Here is a 19,562-nt window from a genome sequence, read left to right as displayed (position 1 = left end):
TTCTGTATGGTTACGAAACATGATCAATTACTCTGAGGGAAGAACGTAGGTTGAAAGTAGATGAGAACAAGATCCTGAGACGAATATTCGGACCCAAGAGGAACGGGGATGGGGAATGGCGGAAACTTCACAAGGAGGAACTACATAATTTACATGGTTTAGCAAACATTGTTATTGTCATCAAGTCTATGAGACTCAGGTGGACAGATCATGTAGCCTGGATGGAAGAAAGTAGAAACGCTTTCAAAGTCTTAAGTGGAAGTCCAATCGGAAAACGACCATTAGGAAGACCTAGGCGAAGATGTGAGGACAATATTAAGATAGGTCTCGCAGAAATAGGAATACAAAACAGAAACTAGATCCAGTTGACTAAGGATGGAAGTCAGTGGAGAGCTTTTGTGAGAGGTTTTTATGAACCTCCGGGTTCCATAGGCCATAGAATACACACAAAATACAAGTGTATTTTGCTACTTGATAAATGGAGAATATAGCTCTGTCACAGGTATTGAAGTAAATAAATATACAGCGGTGAAGAAGTGGGTAGCACAGTTTAAACGTGGCGATTTCTTAACAGATGATGCTCCATGAGTAGGAATACCGAAAACAGTGTCTGTCCTTCGAAATTGAGGATGAAATTCATGACATTATTGTTGAAAATCGCAGAATTTCAGCGAAACGTGTGGCATAGATTGTAAGCATTTCTCGGGAATACGTTGGTAGCATAGTTCATTATAACTTGGGCATGATCAAACTCTCGACAAAATGGGTTCCCACAAATATAAACATATCAAAAGTGTGAAAGAGTGAAGTCATCTCCCATTTTGACCATTTGTCGATCAATTTCTGTGACGAATAGTAGCAATGGACGAAACATGGTTATACCAGTATGATTTTGAAACGAAGTAACAGACAATAGAGGTCGCCTTCAGAAATTCAAGAGAGAGAAGTCCGCTGGGAAAGGGTTTGTATAATTCTTCTTGGATAAGTATGGAATCGTATTCACAGGCCACCTGCCCAAAAGTCAAACATTTAATGCCGAATATTACTCTGCATTATTCACAAAACTGAAAAACAAATTGAAAGTGCAACGCCGAGAAAAATTGAAAAAAAGAAATAACGTTTCTTCAGGACAATGCCCCATTGCATCGAGCACTGTAAACACAACTGACATTGCATGAGGATTAAATGTCTAGATTACCTCCCTTATTCTCCAGATGTAGCTCTATCAGAATATTATTCTTCCCTAAACTCAAACAACACTTGATAAAACACCATTTTGGATCTGGTAAGGAGGTGATTAGTGCTACGGAACAGTGGTGCGAGGAAGTCTTCAGAACTTTCTTTAACTGGTCTACGAAAACTCGAGTACCATGCAAGGAAGTGTATTGAACTTCGGGGAAGTATATAGACTAACTGTAAAATTCTATCATCACGTGTCATTCCACGTGTATCTTCTGAGTTGGGCTAGGAACTTTTCAACAACCCCTCGTAACACAATATTTCGTATATATTGGTTACTTTACTCGTGTTAGCAATTATGCTTTACTAACTATCTGTTATCTCCAAATATAACGTTAAAATTGAAGTAAAAACTTTTCTGCTAAATTCAGTCCTAAAACTATGAAGTAAGTAGTTGTTAGACTGAAAATGAAATCCTTTTAAGTACCAAAAATGGAAAAGTTCGGCTTAATGTCAAAATGTGGCTACGTGCCTAATACTGTTCAGTTAAAATCGGGCTATCAGTATTCAATCTGGAAGGGTAATTCAAATAATCCCCAGAAGAATGCGCGTGGGCCTATGCCCCACCAGTTCTGAAGTAAAATATGGGCTTTTTACTCAACATTTTCATTTTGTCACTTAACACGGATTTTATAGTCAGTCTACAGTTGTGGTTCATCAGCATTCCATCTGTATATTCCAGGGTTAAACACTTCTTTTTCTCAGTAATTAGTGGATAATATTAGTTTCATATACGTTTTCTTCATAGTGGATAACAGATCTTTCGACGTTTGGCCACGAATGAGCTCTACAATAGAACGTGTCAGAGTAAAAATAATTTCAAACAGAACAAAAGATAATATTTTAAATTTTTCTTTGTACTCTACTTAAAAGAGAGAGAAAAGAAAATCTTACGTATAATTAGTAAATGGCATAATATCTTCTCCATACGCAGACGCCAGCTTGAAGGAATGTGTATATTCATTTGCTCTTTCTGTACAAGATATCTTCTGAAGGCAAGACTTGTAACCAAGATCTTTAAAATCTGGATGCGTTGCTGATATTCGTCCAGATTGTAAAAACTCTATCACTCCTAGAAAGAGAAAAAAAAAAAAAAACATTTGCAAACCAAGCTTTCATTACATACTATGTTACAGATTCCTGTAAAGAGTGTCACAAGAATCTTCCACTTACTTTATTACAACATGCAGTATAATTACATACAATTGTACAGTCTGGAACAAAGAAAAAAGCAAATTGTTTATACTATTATACCTTCCCGATAAACACCACCTTTACGAAGAGACTTCTGTGTCGGGTGTGGAGGACTGCGTGTTACAGTGAAATTTAGAGTTATGTTGGCCGTATATCACTACTAGAAGGGCCACCCTGCCGACCTGGTCTAAATGGAGAGGCCAGACGAAGAGTGTTCTGGGAGAAGGCAGCAGTTCTTCAGTAGCCAAGTTGGCGGAAATCAGTGATTAGTATGACAACTTGGACATTAGTTCCAGGCGTGGTCAGAGTGACTTTAATGACTGGGTTTCTGAGGAGTGGAAGGCAACGGGAAACCACCACTGCATTTTTTCCTAGTTTGCTGACAGCAAAAAGAGGTTCTTGTTACAGAATCTGAAGAGAACGTCAATAGGATGTTAGAAAATTTGAGGAAAGGCTGTGAAGAATATGGGATGAAAATAAATGTTAGAAAGACAAAAGCCATGGTGACTGGTGGTGAAATATAGAAGTAGAAGGCGAGAAAATAGAACATGTGACTAGTTTTCGATACCTAGGTAGTATTATTAGTAATGATATGAAACGTGAACGTGAAATAAAAGCAAGGATAGGAATGGAGAAAGAAGCCTTTAGGAGGAAGTCTAGGAAGAAGTCCATTTTGTGGGAACTTGAATAAAGAGTTGAGAAAAAGACTCATAAAATGTTTCGTGTGGAGTATTGTACTGGATAGAGCATAAAGATGACCATTACTCAAAAATGATGAAAAACAACTGGAAGTTTTCGAAATGTGGGTGTGGAAAAGAATGGAAGAGAATTAGCTAGGTCGAGCGGCAAACGAATGATAGGGTGTTAGAAATAGTGAGGGAGAAAAGAACAATTTTAGATATTATTAAAATAAATGTATTTAAATAATGTATTTAATAACATTTCTTTAATAGTCCCATATTTCATTGAAAATAAATAATAATAATAATAAATAATATAAGAACTGGAGCTTTCCTAGTATCGTGGTGAATATAGTTGTTCTCTTCTGACTGCCCGAGAACAAATGAAGGGTAAGGGGAAAAAACAAGGAATGTCCATGTATGTGCTTTGTCGGGTGCTCTGTCCTATCTATTGGTGACTCTTGGTACTATTTCACTGTATATGCCACGTATGCGTAGATGTAGAAATGTCCATGTAAAAAGGAGCAAAAGATTGAATAACCCTATTCTTTGTACGCGATTTTCAATATTAAAACGCCGTTTTCTTGAAAATGCAGTTTTGTGACATTCCTTCTTTTTTCCCCTTACCCTTCAAATACACTCAACAATAAATAATTAACGAATTACCAATTCAAAAGCACATAGGAAAACATACCAAATCCTGCTGTACATGACATTTTATACCCTAAAATACACATGTTATGATTCAATGTGGAACAGTCACAAATGCCCCAATAATTAAGCTGGACATTTGTGCTCTTTTAACAAAATTCTCGATTATATTTTCGCATTAATTCTGGGGCACAATATTAGTTCTTTAGCAAAGATTTTACGAAACTCCACGAAAGAGGTTGCCGATGAAATTACAGGGTCTCGACTGGCAATTCTGGATATCAAGCAACTTGCGAAATGTATCTGCAAAAACTTTCCTACAATTTGCAGAAAGTTCACAATAATGACACGTTATTTGCTCGTGCAGCATATCAACGACTTCTTCGCAATTTGTCTACTACGTGACGGTTGTTCATAACTGAACTGAAAAAAGTAACAAAATGAAAATGGTAATCAAAAGCAGGGACACCCTTTCTTATCCTGTTGCTTCTGGTCCGTGAAATAGTGTTGTAACGAACCGTTATTATTTAAAACAGAGGATACTTTGATGAAACTTCCTCTTACTTATTTAAAAAAAAAAAAAAAAAAAAAAAAAAAATCTTTGTCATCTGTACTAGATGATAAACCTCTTTATGTAACATAATTTTACCTTTAAGTCGGAATTAGTGCCACAAGATGTGATTACCAACGTAAGTTTCATTACTATTGTTGATGAAGCTTTTTGTTGAAACAGTTTGATGACTAAAACTGCTGCTGCAAACCGATAAGTCCTCAATTATCGTATCTGGCATGAACATATATAAATATCCCACCCGTTACGAGTTTTACATAACAGTACAGAAAAAATATCAGATCGAGTTTTCCTTTACTCACCAGAATCTGGGAGAGAATTGAAGTCCCCACACAACAACAGCTGAATACTGTTTGGCTCGGCCTTGTGTCCAGGGCGAAAGCTCAGACTAGCCTCTTCCAAGATCATTCGAAGCTCATGAGACAACATCATCGTTTGGATTAATTTTACATCACAGAATTCTGGATCCCAGTGAATGTGAGCAGTGCACACAAGGATGGGCTGGTGAATTTGACTAGGATCCGGTGGAACTACTGAAAGAGACAAGTTAAAATTAGCTATACTTTTTATTATTTTGGTGTATCATGTAAATTCTAGTTGCGACATGATATAGCGTGCTCGCTTTGTAAACTGGAAGTTAGGAACTCTGTACCTAATAGCCAAAGGCGTCCAAAATTTACAATTATAAAGTGACTGTTTAACAGAAATATGGATGTTTTCATGAAAACGTCTGTTTCCGAAACACAAAGAGCTAACTTGCAGTCATTAAATATCTGAATGCCAAATTGTCCGGTTCTTTCACTTTTTCTTGTATATTTTTGTCTCTTATTACATTTGTTTCTGAGATACAAAAATTTAGACTTTTATCATAGCGAATATAGTCTCAAAAAACGCTTATGGAACTCTGTCCCTCTTTAGATATTCTTAAAAAAAAAAAAAAAAAAAAAAAACCGCAATCTATGTTACACTTGATAAATATCCAATGCATACACAAATAAATCCAAACTATAAACTTTGCTAAGTTTACACTGATCCAATATTCTCACACATTTTTGCTTGTGGAATGTCGGGTGGATGCTTCTACTTCGGTCTTATTTTGTGATGTCTCAGGTTTTTTTTTTTTTTTTTTTTTTTTTTTTTTTTTTTTTTTTTTTAAGGTATCACTTGGTAACCTAAAAACATTTAATTGCTGGTTTCGAAATCTTTATGGTAATATGTAATTGCATTTATGCCAAACGAACAGAGAAGTGATAATAATTGGAGACTTTTCTTCAAAATTTGCCTTATGTATAAATTACTAGCAGCGTTCACCCCGCTTCGCTGGGGTCACCCCGGAACGCAATAAACTTTGTTACTTAGATAATTTTTACTTTTTCGCTTTCAAGTGATATGATAAAAACCATAGAAGATTGCAGTAAATGTTAACATTATATCGCCTGTCATGTATGTTAACCCGCCGAGTGACACGGTCATGTGGGTTGCATATAAATACGGTTAGATTTAGCTATGATGAGCTAACAAAGGATTTCTACGTTATGGACACTTGAATGGTCAATTATCTCAAGACACTGGTAATTGAAAATTAAAGTGATATGATAAAAATCATCTAGGGTCCAAATCTTAATAACCCCCCAAAAATGAAAGAAATTGGTTCAGCCGTATTAGCGTGATGAGCTAACAAAGGATTTGTACGTTCTCTTTTATATATATAGATAGATTTAAGATAGCTATTGTAATATAGTACAAATAAGAAAGCTATCATAAGATAAGAAGTTGTCGTAAGATGAAACCGCGCAAACAAAACTATAGTTGTTGGGAAAAGATACGAGAATGAATGATAAACTCTTTTAGTTGTTTATTTAAAACTACAGTATCAGTAACTCTGATTTCTAATATGATGCAATGGACAATGAACATCTTTCTATAGTTGTATGTAACAAGTTAAATTAATATTATTGTAATTCAATTCTCTTTTTTTTTTCTTCTTTGATTTACATACTGAATACCGTCAAATGGGGTGAATAGAAACATGGGGGTGAATAGAAACAAAACTCCCAGATTAGTTTTGGATTTATCTGGACGATAAATTAATCAAGAAAGCTGAAATTTCTTAACATAGTCTTATACGGCTAAAGTGTCCAGGGCAGAGACAAAATGTTTTACTGAGTTGGGAACATTGAGGTAGATGGCAGTAGCATTAATGTGTTACTGAAATCTTACACGGTATTTTAGCGCTCCTTAAACTTTCTTGGTAAGTATGACATTTTCATATTTGTTGCATTTGAACATATGCCTATTTTGTAGTTTGTTGTTTCATTTACTGACGTTCATAGTAAAAGTTTTCCTTTTGTAAATTATTTTTAATCAAAATTTAACTTTACTGGGATATTGTTATGATTTTTAATTAGTGGGGTGAATAGAAACACTTCTTGGGAAATTCTTGAAATTCCTCAAGGAGTGGAAAATTCTTGAGGAGCAGAAAAAAGGACCTGATAGGAATGTATCAACCATCTCTAAGAACAAATTTCCAAGTCTTCTGAAAAAAAAAAAAAGTGTGAAACTGAAGGAGGAAAATATCAGGGCTGGATTTGAAAAGTGTGGAATTTTTCCCCTTTGTCGAGACCAAATACTGAGGATGTTGCCAAAAAAAGACAATGAACGAGAAGAAACAGAACAGCAAAAGTCATCTCAGACTGTAAACCGTTCCCTTAGGATCTTCTCAGGAGCATGAGAGAAGATGAAAAAATTAAATAAGGGAAGAAGAGAGTACGAATAGATGTTTCTGGTAAGAGTTTTGGTTTGTTTTCTGAAAATGATACATTTTCATCAAATCACAACGAAACTCAACCTACCTTTGTATTGTCGGAACAGGAGAAAGACAACACTCCAGAAGACAACATTCCAGACGATCACGAACTAGATGATGGTTTTCTAAAGCTGGTGATTTTGCTGTGGTAAAATGAGAAGCTAAAACTCGATGAGACTATTCAGCACTCAAGTGCGAAAATGGGAACATGATGCATATGTGGAAGTGTTTTATAAGAGAGCACATAAACAATGAAATTTTCAGAACGAAACTGTTGGGTTTTATTAGGAGTTCGTCAGCACGCTTTAAGTATATGATAACTTTCGGGCCCCTCCGTGGCTAAGCGGTTAGCGTACGCGCCTTTGGCGTGGGAGAACCGGGTTCGATTCCCGGCGGGAGCTCATGTAGTTCTGATTCTACGTTAATCAGTAGGTCCACGTCTCATATAGCCTCGCTGCTGAACGGAACGTAAACCTCAAAATCAATTCAACTCATAATAAGTTTCCCTGACGATTTCAGTGGTTTAAATCTTATTCAAATATCATCAAAACTATATGGTCGTTTATACCTATATTGTGCATTGTATTGTTTTATAAGTTTGTAACTTATGTAATACTGGTCTTATTGAACTAATATCTTGCAGGTATCAAATAAATAGTTCGTTTCAACAAATACGCTGTTTCTTTTTTACCTTTCCAATAGTATAAAAGAAACAACAATGAAAATAAAGTAATTGTTTCTATTCACCCCATGGGTAGGGGTGAATAGAAACATTAAGAAAAATCAAAGTGAAGAAAAGTGGAGTTGATAAATTAATATGACGTTTACTGAAATTCATTAGCATATTAAAACCTTTCTTTTGGAATAATCTGATACGCGAAATCTTTAACATTACCAGACTTATATTCTCATATAGCCAAAAATGTGTTTCTATTCACCCCATTTGACAGTAAATAGTATTGTTATTCACGCCTAACTAGTGATTAACGAGCGTTGGGGAAAATTTATCAGTTTTTCTGAAAAGTCAACTTTTCAAACCTGCTCACCCGTACATTCACAGCTTGAGTCCTCCAAATTCAATTTCGTTTAATTAGAACCTTATTTCAGTTAAACACGTCTATGTATGTTTCTTTTTATTAATTGGTTTAGCAATATTTGTTAGAGAAACAAAATAAGATTGATTTGAAACTGTAATTACCATTTATTTCTGAAGAGACTTAAACTTGTATTTGTATATATATATATATATATATATATATATATATATATATATATATATATATATATATATATATATATATATATATATATATATATATATATATATAATTTTTAGCACTTTTTAATACAGCATTTTTCTTTAAACATAACCGTAAAATTCTTTGCAGGTAGGTCACGTGAAAGTTAATTTTTACCATTAGTTCAGATTTCATTAAATTTTCAGACATATAGGATCTTATGCAGAGTCATTCTGACACGTGATTAATGCCATACTAAAGAGTTCGACTAACATGTTTCCTGTAGTAGTCACGCTTTAATATGACGCTAATCATACGTCAAAACGACTCTGTATAAGGCGTATAGTTTCTTGCAACAGTTCAAGCATTTCCTATCATACTAAACACTCTTTCATTAAATGAATTACTTGCAGGTATTGATAATACAAACGCAGCTAAATTAAACAATTCTGTTGAGCCAGGTATAACTTTAAAAACCTAACAGAAGAAGACTGATCTATCTCGTTTTGCACTTCTTTTTAAAAGTAGTGAATTCTAATATATCGTGTTGACTTTAATTTACGTTAACTTTAACGTGATTCAAAATATCAGTAACATCAGATCAATTGAGAGGTTTTTCAAAATTTAATGGTTTTAAATATTTGTATACGGAATTTTCGTAATCACACCATTCCTTTAAGTATGACAATGCCTTAACGAAAAAAGCGTCCGCATCGCGCTGATATGCTTTTATGTCTCTCGGAGTTAGATCTTCATTCTTCAAAGTTTGAGAGCAGAAAAATACCATAAAACTTGTCATTTTGATGGCTTTCCAGTTCGTCCTTAACAAACACCATACTAGCGTGGACTTCTGCTGAAGTTAAGTTGTTTGATTGAATTTAGGTTAATGCCGACTGAGACACGCATTTTTTTTCTTGTGATAAAAAAAATACGAACGTAAGCCATCCCAGTTTATTTATTTCGCTAAATGATAATAATGATCGAATTTTGCTTTTAACCAACTAAAGAAAACCAGTGTCAAAATTATTAATTCACCCGTACAATACAGGTGAAACCCGTACAGTTGGCAACCTTGGTTTCCAGCAATAGGCTCAAATTATGTTTATGATTTGTACATATCCCAAATCGATTTTCAAGTGTTTCGAAATTTTGCTTTAATATGTTTCCTCACCCCCTCTCTCTCCCTTTTTTGTTTCGGTATTTCCTAAAAATCTATCCTCTATTACTACAATTCTCAATCATTATTAGATTTACGAAGTAAGTAGCAAGTAGTAGTAGCAGTATATGGATAAGAAGGAAATAACTATTAAAGGAAAATATATAATTAAATGATAGTGTTCTATTAAATAACTTAGGTAACTAAGATGTTTGTTTTTCTAGTTAAAGGATGCTACAGTATAAAATTCAAGGGCAACGGGACTTACTAATGCGCTGAACATTTAAATGAAGGCAATACGAGGAATATTTCATTTCTTTGGTGCAAATGGAGTTGGTGTTCTACTGATGAACTATTTATAGAACTGTAATTATCTATACCTATTAATGGATTTTGTAAACTTAAAAAAAAATTATCGCATGACATATTTCTTTATTTATTTATTTACGAACGAATTCCAGATACAGCTGAACGCCAGTTTACACTGAAATAAATACACTGAATTAAATAAATATACGGGAGTATGTGACATTTCGTTGTGTAACTTCAAAAGCCTGCGTCGGAAGGATAGACAGCGTTAAACTATTGACGGTCTAGGTAGTACTATATGAAAAAGATGTGTGTTTCGTGTTTGTCTGAATGGAATATGAAAATCCAATTCTGAGTGTAGCGTTTCGGACCTGACTTGGCCACGTGTAAGTTTGTACAGATAAGATCACTGATTTTATGACGAATGTCAGATAGTTGAATATTTAGTGTTCGTAACAGTTTGTGTTTTGGCGTAAGTGTTCTCAAAAACCAAGTCCAGAACTCTGTAGTGCGGATTCCCGGTTTGTCAGGTGTAAAGTCCGCTTCTGGGACAGTGTAATATTTAGCAAGCTTTCCCACCAACCCACATGAAGCAGTGTAATATTTAACAAGCTTTACCGCCACCACACATGAACAGTGTACTATTTAATGAACTTTACTGTTAACTCACATGAAGCAGTGTAATATTTAACAAGCTTTACCACTAACCTACATGAAGCAGTGTAATATTTAACAAGCTTTACCACTAACCTACATGAAGCAGTGTAATATTTAACAAGCTTTACCACTAACCTACATGAAGCAGTGTAATATTTAACAAGCTTTACCACTAACATACATGAAGCAGTGTAATATTTAACAAGCTTTACCACTAACCTACATGAAGCAGTGTAATATTTAACAAGCTTTACCACTAACCTACATGAAGCAGTGTAATATTTAACAAGCTTTACCACTAACATACATGAAGCAGTGTAATATTTAACAAGCTTTACCACTAACCTACATGAAGCAGTGTAATATTTAACAAGCTTTACCACTAACCTACATGAAGCAGTGTAATATTTAACAAGCTTTACCACTAACCCACATGAAGCAGTGTAATATTTAACAAGCTTTACCACTAACCTACATGAAGCAGTGTAATATTTAACAAGCTTTACCACTAACTTACATGAAGCAGTGTAATATTTAACAAGCTTTACCACTAACTTACATGAAGCAGTGTAATATTTAACAAGCTTTACCACTAACCTACATGAAGCAGTGTAATATTTAACAAGCTTTACCACTAACCTACATGAAGCAGTGTAATATTTAACAAGCTTTACCACTAACCCAGATGAAGCAGTGTAATATTTAACAAGCTTTAGATGAGAAGATTAATGAGATTGCATTGTTTGGATTGCTGACATTCTAAAATCATGAAATATTATATTAGGATAGTATAGACTTTGAATTTACGAATACCCTGTCTATAAGGAAGACATCTATGCTTAATGAACTTCCTGTTAAATGTCTCTTTACGTGACTGTTAACTTACGAATTGTAGTATAAGTATCCTGGTTTGATGATAACCATGATGATTGCTTCGAGTATCTTTAGATTAGGCTAGACTAATTGACTCCAATCGATATACGAAGTCTCACCTTTTGTTTACATTTTAGAGGGTTTATATATTCTTTAGATCTGGATTTCATCTGTATGTTTCCTGTTTTTCATACATTGTTTTGACACTTTCATTTTCGTTTTTAAAATTTTGTTTATAACTTCCTTGAAAGCGAACTTGATTTTTGTTTCTCTGGAAACTGATATCTTTGTTTCCACTATTTTATATCACAACAGGACACAAATGGTATTTAATATAAATGTATGTTTTGGGCTCACATCTATTTTGATATGTCGCTCTTTAAGATTATTTATTTATTTATTTAAAAAACCTCTAAGTTTACATCGCACGGTTATGCCGGGTAGGCTAAAGGAGATGGTGATAACGAGAAATGAACGAAATGGTAGAAGAAAGTGAGAGGAAACTGGAGAACCGCGACAAACCCGCACACGGTGTTTGTCCACTACCAAGTTCACTTGGTGCGAGCTTCTTCACGATGTAGCAGACCAAAGGTTCCGGTAAACAACTAGTAAATGTTTTAAAAAGCATTATATATATATATATATATGTATGTGTGTGTGTGTGTGTGTGTGTTATGAAATGCATACCATTATCAGGATAAAAAAAAGACACCTAACAGTGTAAAACAGTTGTTGTAGCACACGGTGCTTTCGGTTTCTTTCTTTTCTTTTTCTTTCGGAATCGATGATGACAGGGTCTATGATGTAGGATTATTTTTTCTACATTTAGAAAGACAAGGGAATCCATATTCTCATTTCATTTTGTTTTCTTAAAACTAAGTGTCTGTATTTTGAGGAGGAAGCCGAAGAAGGGCACACATTATTTCACAGTACGAATATTAATGAACAGAGGTACACTTTGGTTTTAAAACTAGAAAAGAACGAAGCAACCCTATATGAAGTATTCATTAACTTCTTAACGCCATAATTACGCAAAATAGTTTGAAAACAATAATCAGTTATACACTCTACATGAATTAAGGTTACTAAAGTTGAATCAACTGAAAAATAAGCGAAAAGTATTTTATTACCATGTACTCCATTATGTTGCGAAAAATTGACTAATCACATTACTGTACTATCCTAGGAAACGTTTGGTCCGAAACGAGCAGCACTGCGTTCCAGACCCCAGGGACAACCATAAGTGTCAGACATTTTTTTATATGCTAAGCACGGTTTTCCAATACGAAACCAGCAAAAACGAAGAAACACATTGTTCTGTTGCTGCCAAAATTCTCGTGCTCACAGTAGTCAATAAAATCGTCAATAGAAAGCAGGCTAAGCAAGGATGCGTTGAGTGGGTACGTCTTGAATTCGTTGCAATTGACATCTGTGGCCATTGCTACACACCGGCTCCAGAAGCACTCATTAGTAGTATGTCGTGACAGTTGTCGAAAAGGGAAGATAGTAAAAAATTTCTTTAGACATTTTAGAAAATACCGAAAAAATAAATAGCAGAACCAAGAAGCACTTTCTACTGGATAATAATAAGAATGACTATAGTATTAAAAAAAATCCACTATGAAATACTTCAATACAGGCCAACAATAAACAATCTTGAAACTTTCGTAATATAAAATTGTGTTTACATATTCTTGATTTTCCTCTGACTTTTCATATCCTTTTTACACACACACACATTTCTCTGAACAAGCAAGGAGCTTTCAAACCTTCTATTATACGCTAATCCTATTCATAACAGTTTTACTTCGATTTCTCAATATCTCCTAAGAGGAAATGCACAGGAACGTTGATACAAGAAAAACAACATCTAAATTACTTTACTAAATACGATAATAACTTTAAAAAATATAAATTAGTACACTGAGTTTCGAAGCTAATAAAACGCCATATTGCAGCAGAGGTAAAGAAAGCAATCGCATATTTTGGTATATCAGAGAACCTGCTGGAACCTGAAACCTCACTGTCATCCGATTCTTTATCTAAAGAACAGTACCAGTATTTTATTTCTTAATCTTTACAACTAGAAGCAAGAAAAATCAACTAACTGGACACACAATATTAAAAATAAAATGTATAGGAATTAAATCTGCGGAGCAATGGCTGAATAAAGATAGAAAGAATATCTACAGATGACACAAATTGTTGGTAATAAAAATCTCCAATAAAGTCCCCGAATATAATTTTCCACAGAAGCTAAGATGATCACAAAATTACTGTGGATTTAAATTAATCTGGGGGTAATGTCACAATGCCATGAAAAGTCGACTCGAAGAGTGTCGTAACAAACTCAAGTTCCACATAACATTGCACAAGTCTTCGCTCGAAACTATACTCACAGCCATGTAGTAATTAATATCTGCTGACAATAGCAGATATATGAAGTGGTACTGTGATCACCTTGTATTCAGTTAATGACAACTTTTTTTTTTTTTTTTGACACTACGAAGTCAATGGGCTTTAATTTGAAAATATATAAATTGAAGTATGTTATTTCAGTCGCCATTGGTCATAAACTTAGAAATCTCTCTCATTTCTAATATCAGTTTCTTAAGGGGGATCAGGAGTGGATACAGCTAGGATGGATTAAAAGTTTTCATTTGCGCTTCATGGTCTATAAAAGCTTTCATTACACAGGGTGTATCAAAATACCAGGACCACAGGTTACTTCCTTTATGAATAGATACGAAAACATGGTAAGAGAGAAGCGTTGTTGGAAATAGCTGGTTTTCGATCTTTTTAATGGTGGATTTTTTTAAAAATCACACCAGCGTTTTGCGCTCCACATTGGTAAGACGATCTACGTTAAAAGATTCATAACGTTTTTCGCCCATAAAAAATTGAAACTGTCAATCGTTCTGGGATTTCGAAATTTGGATTCTGTGTGAATACCTCGAATCCACACCCTGGCGTCCGCTGCACACTTTTCTTTTTGATAACTATATTACGTGTATCCTTCCTATCCAAAATCGCTCAAGTTTTTCGTCCATAACAAAAAGTTGTCACGATCGATCTTCCTGGGGTTTCAAAATTTGTAATCTGTGTAACAAAATACATCGAATCCATACCTTGGGGTCCGGGGCACAGATCTTTTATTTTTTGTGTGTAGCTGTGTAATTTTAGCACTTCCAAGTTTGCGGGTACTCCCTTGCAGCCCTGATCGCAGAGGATAAAAATAAGAATAAACGCAATAAAAAATACCAAGGATTATAAAAAAAGGATTGGACTCACCGTGCAAGAGCAGTGAAGACATACCACATGTGAATCAGCCGAAGTTTCGTTCGTCAAATAATAATAATGTCATTCTGTGACGAAACGATAGAAGATCTGGAAGTTTGGTAGTGTAAGTAATAGTCAGGAACTTATAGTAGATGTGAATGGGATGACATCTGGAAGTGAGCCATAATTACTAAGTTCTTCTACACTTAGTATTTCCTAATCCTAACTCTCAATATATCATTCACTCAACTCCCTAATTATCTGTTTTCCGCATAACCTTTTGAAGCACAGGGGAACAAGATTGGTCATCTACTTCGCACTACTGCATCGTGACCTAACGTACTAGCATAGAATCTGTTTCAGGGTAAAACATCCGGAAAAGATTATTAAAGTTGAATTTTTTGCCAATGTTATTACACGTAAATTTAAACTTCTGACTGCGACATCATGCGGTACTTGTGAAACTCACCGTTGTCCCACGCAGCTTCCTTGGTTTTGAGCAAAGCAGCAAGACCGATGTTATCCTTTGGCATAACACGATTCAACATGTCATCTGAACCTTCCGCGTTTGCCATTGCCAGCTGGTTGAATTCCACCAAATGCTCCTTCACCATCATGAACCTATACACACAACACAAAGAACATAATAAGAATTCTAATATAAACTAGCTTACAATTTATATGTACACAATATTCAATTGATAGAAAATATTTTCGATATCTGATTACCAAATTCTATATTTTAGAATGTGAGCAGATTATTTACACTCTATTTGAGTACGTTATCTGTACTCTATCTCAAGAGAACAGTAAAATGACGTCATATTGTAAGTTGTCGAAATCAGTTTGTTCGTCAGGAACTTACTAAAAAGCTCTCTTAAATTGTTTGCGTTGTACTATTTAAAAAGTGGTGGTATGGAACTATGTTGTTCATTACGTCTCTAAGGGTTTTCCTGAACGGTTCCAGTTATTTATTCTATCTTTCTTAAAACAGGTCAAGTTACAAAGATAACATGTAAGTATTACTTTTATTTTATTTAATATGTTGGGTAAAAAAGTTATTTTATCTGGCAATAGCTAAGAGTTAGAAGAAGAAGAATATTATAAAAAATGTCATGACTAATCTCGATTTGTAAATGTTTTATGTTGCTGCCGCTAGAAGTAATGAAATGAAATCTTTAAGTTTTACGTCCCACGGTTATGCCGGTTAGGCTAAAGGAGACGGTGATGATGAGTAATGAATGAAATGGTGGAATGAAGAAAGTGGGAGGAAACGGGAGAGCCCCGAGAAAACCCACGCACACGGTGTTTGTCCACCACAAAGTTCACTTGGCGGGGGCAGGGATCGAACCCGGGACCCCAAGCACCAGAGGTGAACGCTCTACCACTGAGCCACCGCGGCCCCGCCGCTAGAAGTAATGTTTATATAGACGTTGTAACCCGGTTGCTATGGTAACCGTTCCCGTTACCAAGGTTTTGTTTATAAATAAGTTTAATGTAATTCAAAAAGACGCCATAGAAGTTAGAAGAGCATAGAATTGCTGAGACGTAATTATCAATTATTTCGTAATCCTAAGTGATCAAAATAGTGTTTAATTATTTGGATTATCATCGTAGTAAATAGCAGGGTTGGCAAAAACCATGATTTTTTGGTTTAAATAATTTGCTCTATGTATTCATATCATATATGGACAGAAATAAGTTTGTTTCGCCTGGGTGTTGTTATGCAACAACCTTGTTATGCTGGAAGGGGTCACATAAGCTTAAAGCGGAATCCAAACCGCTTCTCGACTTACATCCGATAGAAACTGTCCTCCATTTGAACTCGGAACCAGGACTAATTGGCCATAAATGCGATACGTCTGCCGACTCACTCACGAAGGACTCCTGATAAAAATACGTTGTACTGATCTTTACGTAGGCCTACTTGTTAATATAATTGTCAAGAGTCATTTCAGAAGAACAAAAAGGATAAACAGTTGCAGAAGTGAAACCATTAAACAGAATTACATATGGACAATTTCAAAGTACTAGAACGTAGAGAAGAACTAATTTAGTCCAACGACTTCTATTAGTCCAAGTTAAAAAAAAAAAAAAAAAAATACAACGACTTAATTTGCATGTCAGTAAGAAAAGTGAATAAACATACGAATTATTTGAGTCGACTTTGGCTCAGACACATTTATACATAAATAGATACCAAAGATACTTCTCATTTCACTAAATGCCTCTCGTGGGGTTTGTATGACTAAATGCATCTCGGTATTTCGATGTATTTTATCAATAGTAAACATTCTTGAAACGAAACAATATTTAGAATTTTTCTTTGATTACAATTACATAACAATAATAACAAACTATAAAAAAATCACAAAACAAACATTCATAAACTTATAAAAAAAAAAGTTGCTTCTGTAGGATAATATTTTTGAGTAATGAATGGGGAATTTAGGTCTGAATATAATACGAATAATATACGGGAGTGAAACGTGATAACCCACAAATGTGCATTCATCAAGATTTTACAAACACACACACGTTTACGAACATTTTTCGTTTTTTGGTTTAAACCAGTTGGCTTTTTTGAAAAAACCTGCTGGTTTAAACCAGCCAACCCTGGTAAATAGTAACAAGTTTTAATAATTATACTACGACACATCTCCATCTTTAAACAAGTACAAATATTCGAATTGGATTGATCGTTATAAAGTCAATCACATGAAGACGAATGTCTTTGAGAAAACATTTTGCGCTTTAGGTGCGAGAGTTCTACAAAAGAAAAAATAGAAATCTGATTTCTTGATACACTGGTGTGTTTGTAGAAATAAATGCTTGCAAAGTTTTAGTATATTTCATCATTTTTTTTTTTTTTTTTTTTTAATTTTTAAACCAATATTTAAAGAGCAAGATATTTTCAAAAGGTAATTCGATTTTCATGTGAATGATTTAACCTGTTGAAAAAGACAACTGGATAAGAGGCTGATATCAAACAAGAAAAGTCTAAAAACGCAACAATAAATAAAGGTCAACACTACCATTAAAAAAAAAAAAGAAAAAAAAAGTGAGTAAGCGTTAAATGATTTCTGCTTAATAAATTTGTGTTGTATTCCATGACAATATCATCGATTTTCAACTAACAAATTTCTGTCCTGATTTATTGTCCGTAGGTTTTTATTTATTTATTTATTTACTTTCGAAACCTATTTTCTATGTATCTTCTTTTGCTTCAAATAGTATCAACATCTTGATTATTGTGCTTTTGTTTCCTTTTAAATGTTTTGACAGGTCAGACTGGGACAACCTGTTTTGGAATCATTGACTCTACTATTCAAATTTTAGTCAGTCCTGACAATGGTATTTTATGTTACGAACATCTAAACTCTACGTTTAAATCCGAGAAATCATTTTTAAACTTTATAATGACTTTTGGACAATTAAGAATAGTTTTCGTTCTACTCTGTGATTAAATGTGTGACAATCGTTCTAGTTGATATAATTACTGGGTAATTAATAATATCAACCTACAGAGCTATTTTCTTTTTCCTATGTAGAAAATTTGTTACTTTTCAACTCATTCTTGACTTGCCGCTCCCAAATGACCATATCTTTAAAAGTAGACAGTCTACATCAGCCATGGACCGGTAATGTACGGACTACTTGTCACAACTGCGGGGAGTCCTGTATTGCTGGGATGATCCTACCAGAGGCCTGCAGTAAGACCAAACGGTGATTGTGGAAAGGTCCTAATCCCAGGAATATGAGTAACGGTTCCAAATCCCAGTGAAAGGGGGGTAATTCTGCAGTTATGGGCCTGGTCTCAAACCAAAGTGATTACTTAACATGTGCCAAGGAATTCGGGATGAGATGTGGGAGGATCTCGACGTGTTCACGGTACTCTATGAAAAGAGCGCGGCCACTGAACGATAGATATAGGCAGGACCAGAAATGATAAAGCCCCATCTGATTTGCCTGGGGCTCCTGGATTGGGCTGAACTCGGCCGGGCTGTAGTCATACCGTGGGATTCGGCAATTGGTACTCGCATTGGTGGGAGGTGAGCTTGAATTATAACGTTCGGACCCCATGCCTGCAGAGCATGGAAAGAACTGACACACTAGCACGGCCGACTCGACAAGCAGGTTAAACTGGTAGGCACTAAGGACCTAGGTCGGAACGTGCAGTGGCGTATTCCACTCTCCTGGTATGAAACATGGAGTTACATACCTAAAGACAATCAAGGTTGAGGCACACACCTAGATGGTGCACTTCATACAGAAAGACAACCGACTAAATCTGAGGAACTACGGCCCGGATACCCTTAATAGTACCGGTACATAAATTAGGCAAACAGGCCACAGCTCGTTACGGGTTGCGAGTGAAACGTGGCAGCAGACTAATTCCATTTAGTTCTGTACTTGTTCACCAAAACTGACGAAAGTACTTAAGGGTAGGACATCTACTTATCACACGTTTCATGGTGTTATTATCCTAAGTATCATGGAACAGCGTAATATGAACTATTGAAATCTGCCAATGTTCCGGATTGGAAACATACCTACTAACAGACAAAAATTACAATAATTATTTACCCAAGGGGCTGATTTAATAAGAGTACTCTTCTAGTTTTAATTTGGAAAGTACTTTGGCGGATCCTAGCAACCAAAAGATCAGACATCACGACAACCAAATATAAAACAGAAACTTAATATTTATTTTTCTTTTCTGGCTCATGTAAATTACATGGCGCTTATGTTCTGGCGTTCATGGCCAAACAAATTATTAATTAGATATTCGTTGTACTCGTATATACTACGAACTGAGCTATTAAAGGCACCACTGGTTTTTAGATGCTCAATTTATCGAACCCCTAGCAATCCAACCCAACAGGAAAGCAATTCAGAGTGCCTTTCA

At 35.0% G+C, this 19,562-nt stretch overlaps 1 protein-coding gene across 6 annotated transcripts in view; it reads right to left on the bottom strand.

Annotated features, from left to right (window-relative positions):
- twin (CCR4-NOT transcription complex subunit 6-like twin) overlaps positions 1-19,562 on the bottom strand; it is a 475,631-nt gene that overhangs the window by 27,905 nt on the left and 428,164 nt on the right. For 5 of the 6 annotated variants that reach the window (XM_081729449.1, XM_081729451.1, XM_081729450.1 and 2 more), the window contains 3 exons: positions 15,123-15,274; positions 4,638-4,868; positions 2,134-2,311 (listed from right to left, as the gene is read on the bottom strand). In XM_081729449.1, the coding sequence (XP_081585575.1) occupies positions 2,134-2,311; positions 4,638-4,868; positions 15,123-15,274 (561 nt within the window). The remainder of the gene's footprint in view (positions 1-2,133; positions 2,312-4,637; positions 4,869-15,122; positions 15,275-19,562) is intronic. The other variant, XM_081729448.1, reaches the window with a different exon arrangement.

The sequence above is a fragment of the Thermobia domestica genome, chromosome 10 (genome assembly GCF_964235325.1).
Source record: "Thermobia domestica chromosome 10, izTheDome1.hap1.1, whole genome shotgun sequence".
Lineage (NCBI taxonomy): Eukaryota > Metazoa > Arthropoda > Insecta > Zygentoma > Lepismatidae > Thermobia > Thermobia domestica.
The sequence above is the reverse complement of the archived record's forward strand: the minus strand, read 5'-3'. Positions and strand labels throughout refer to the sequence as shown.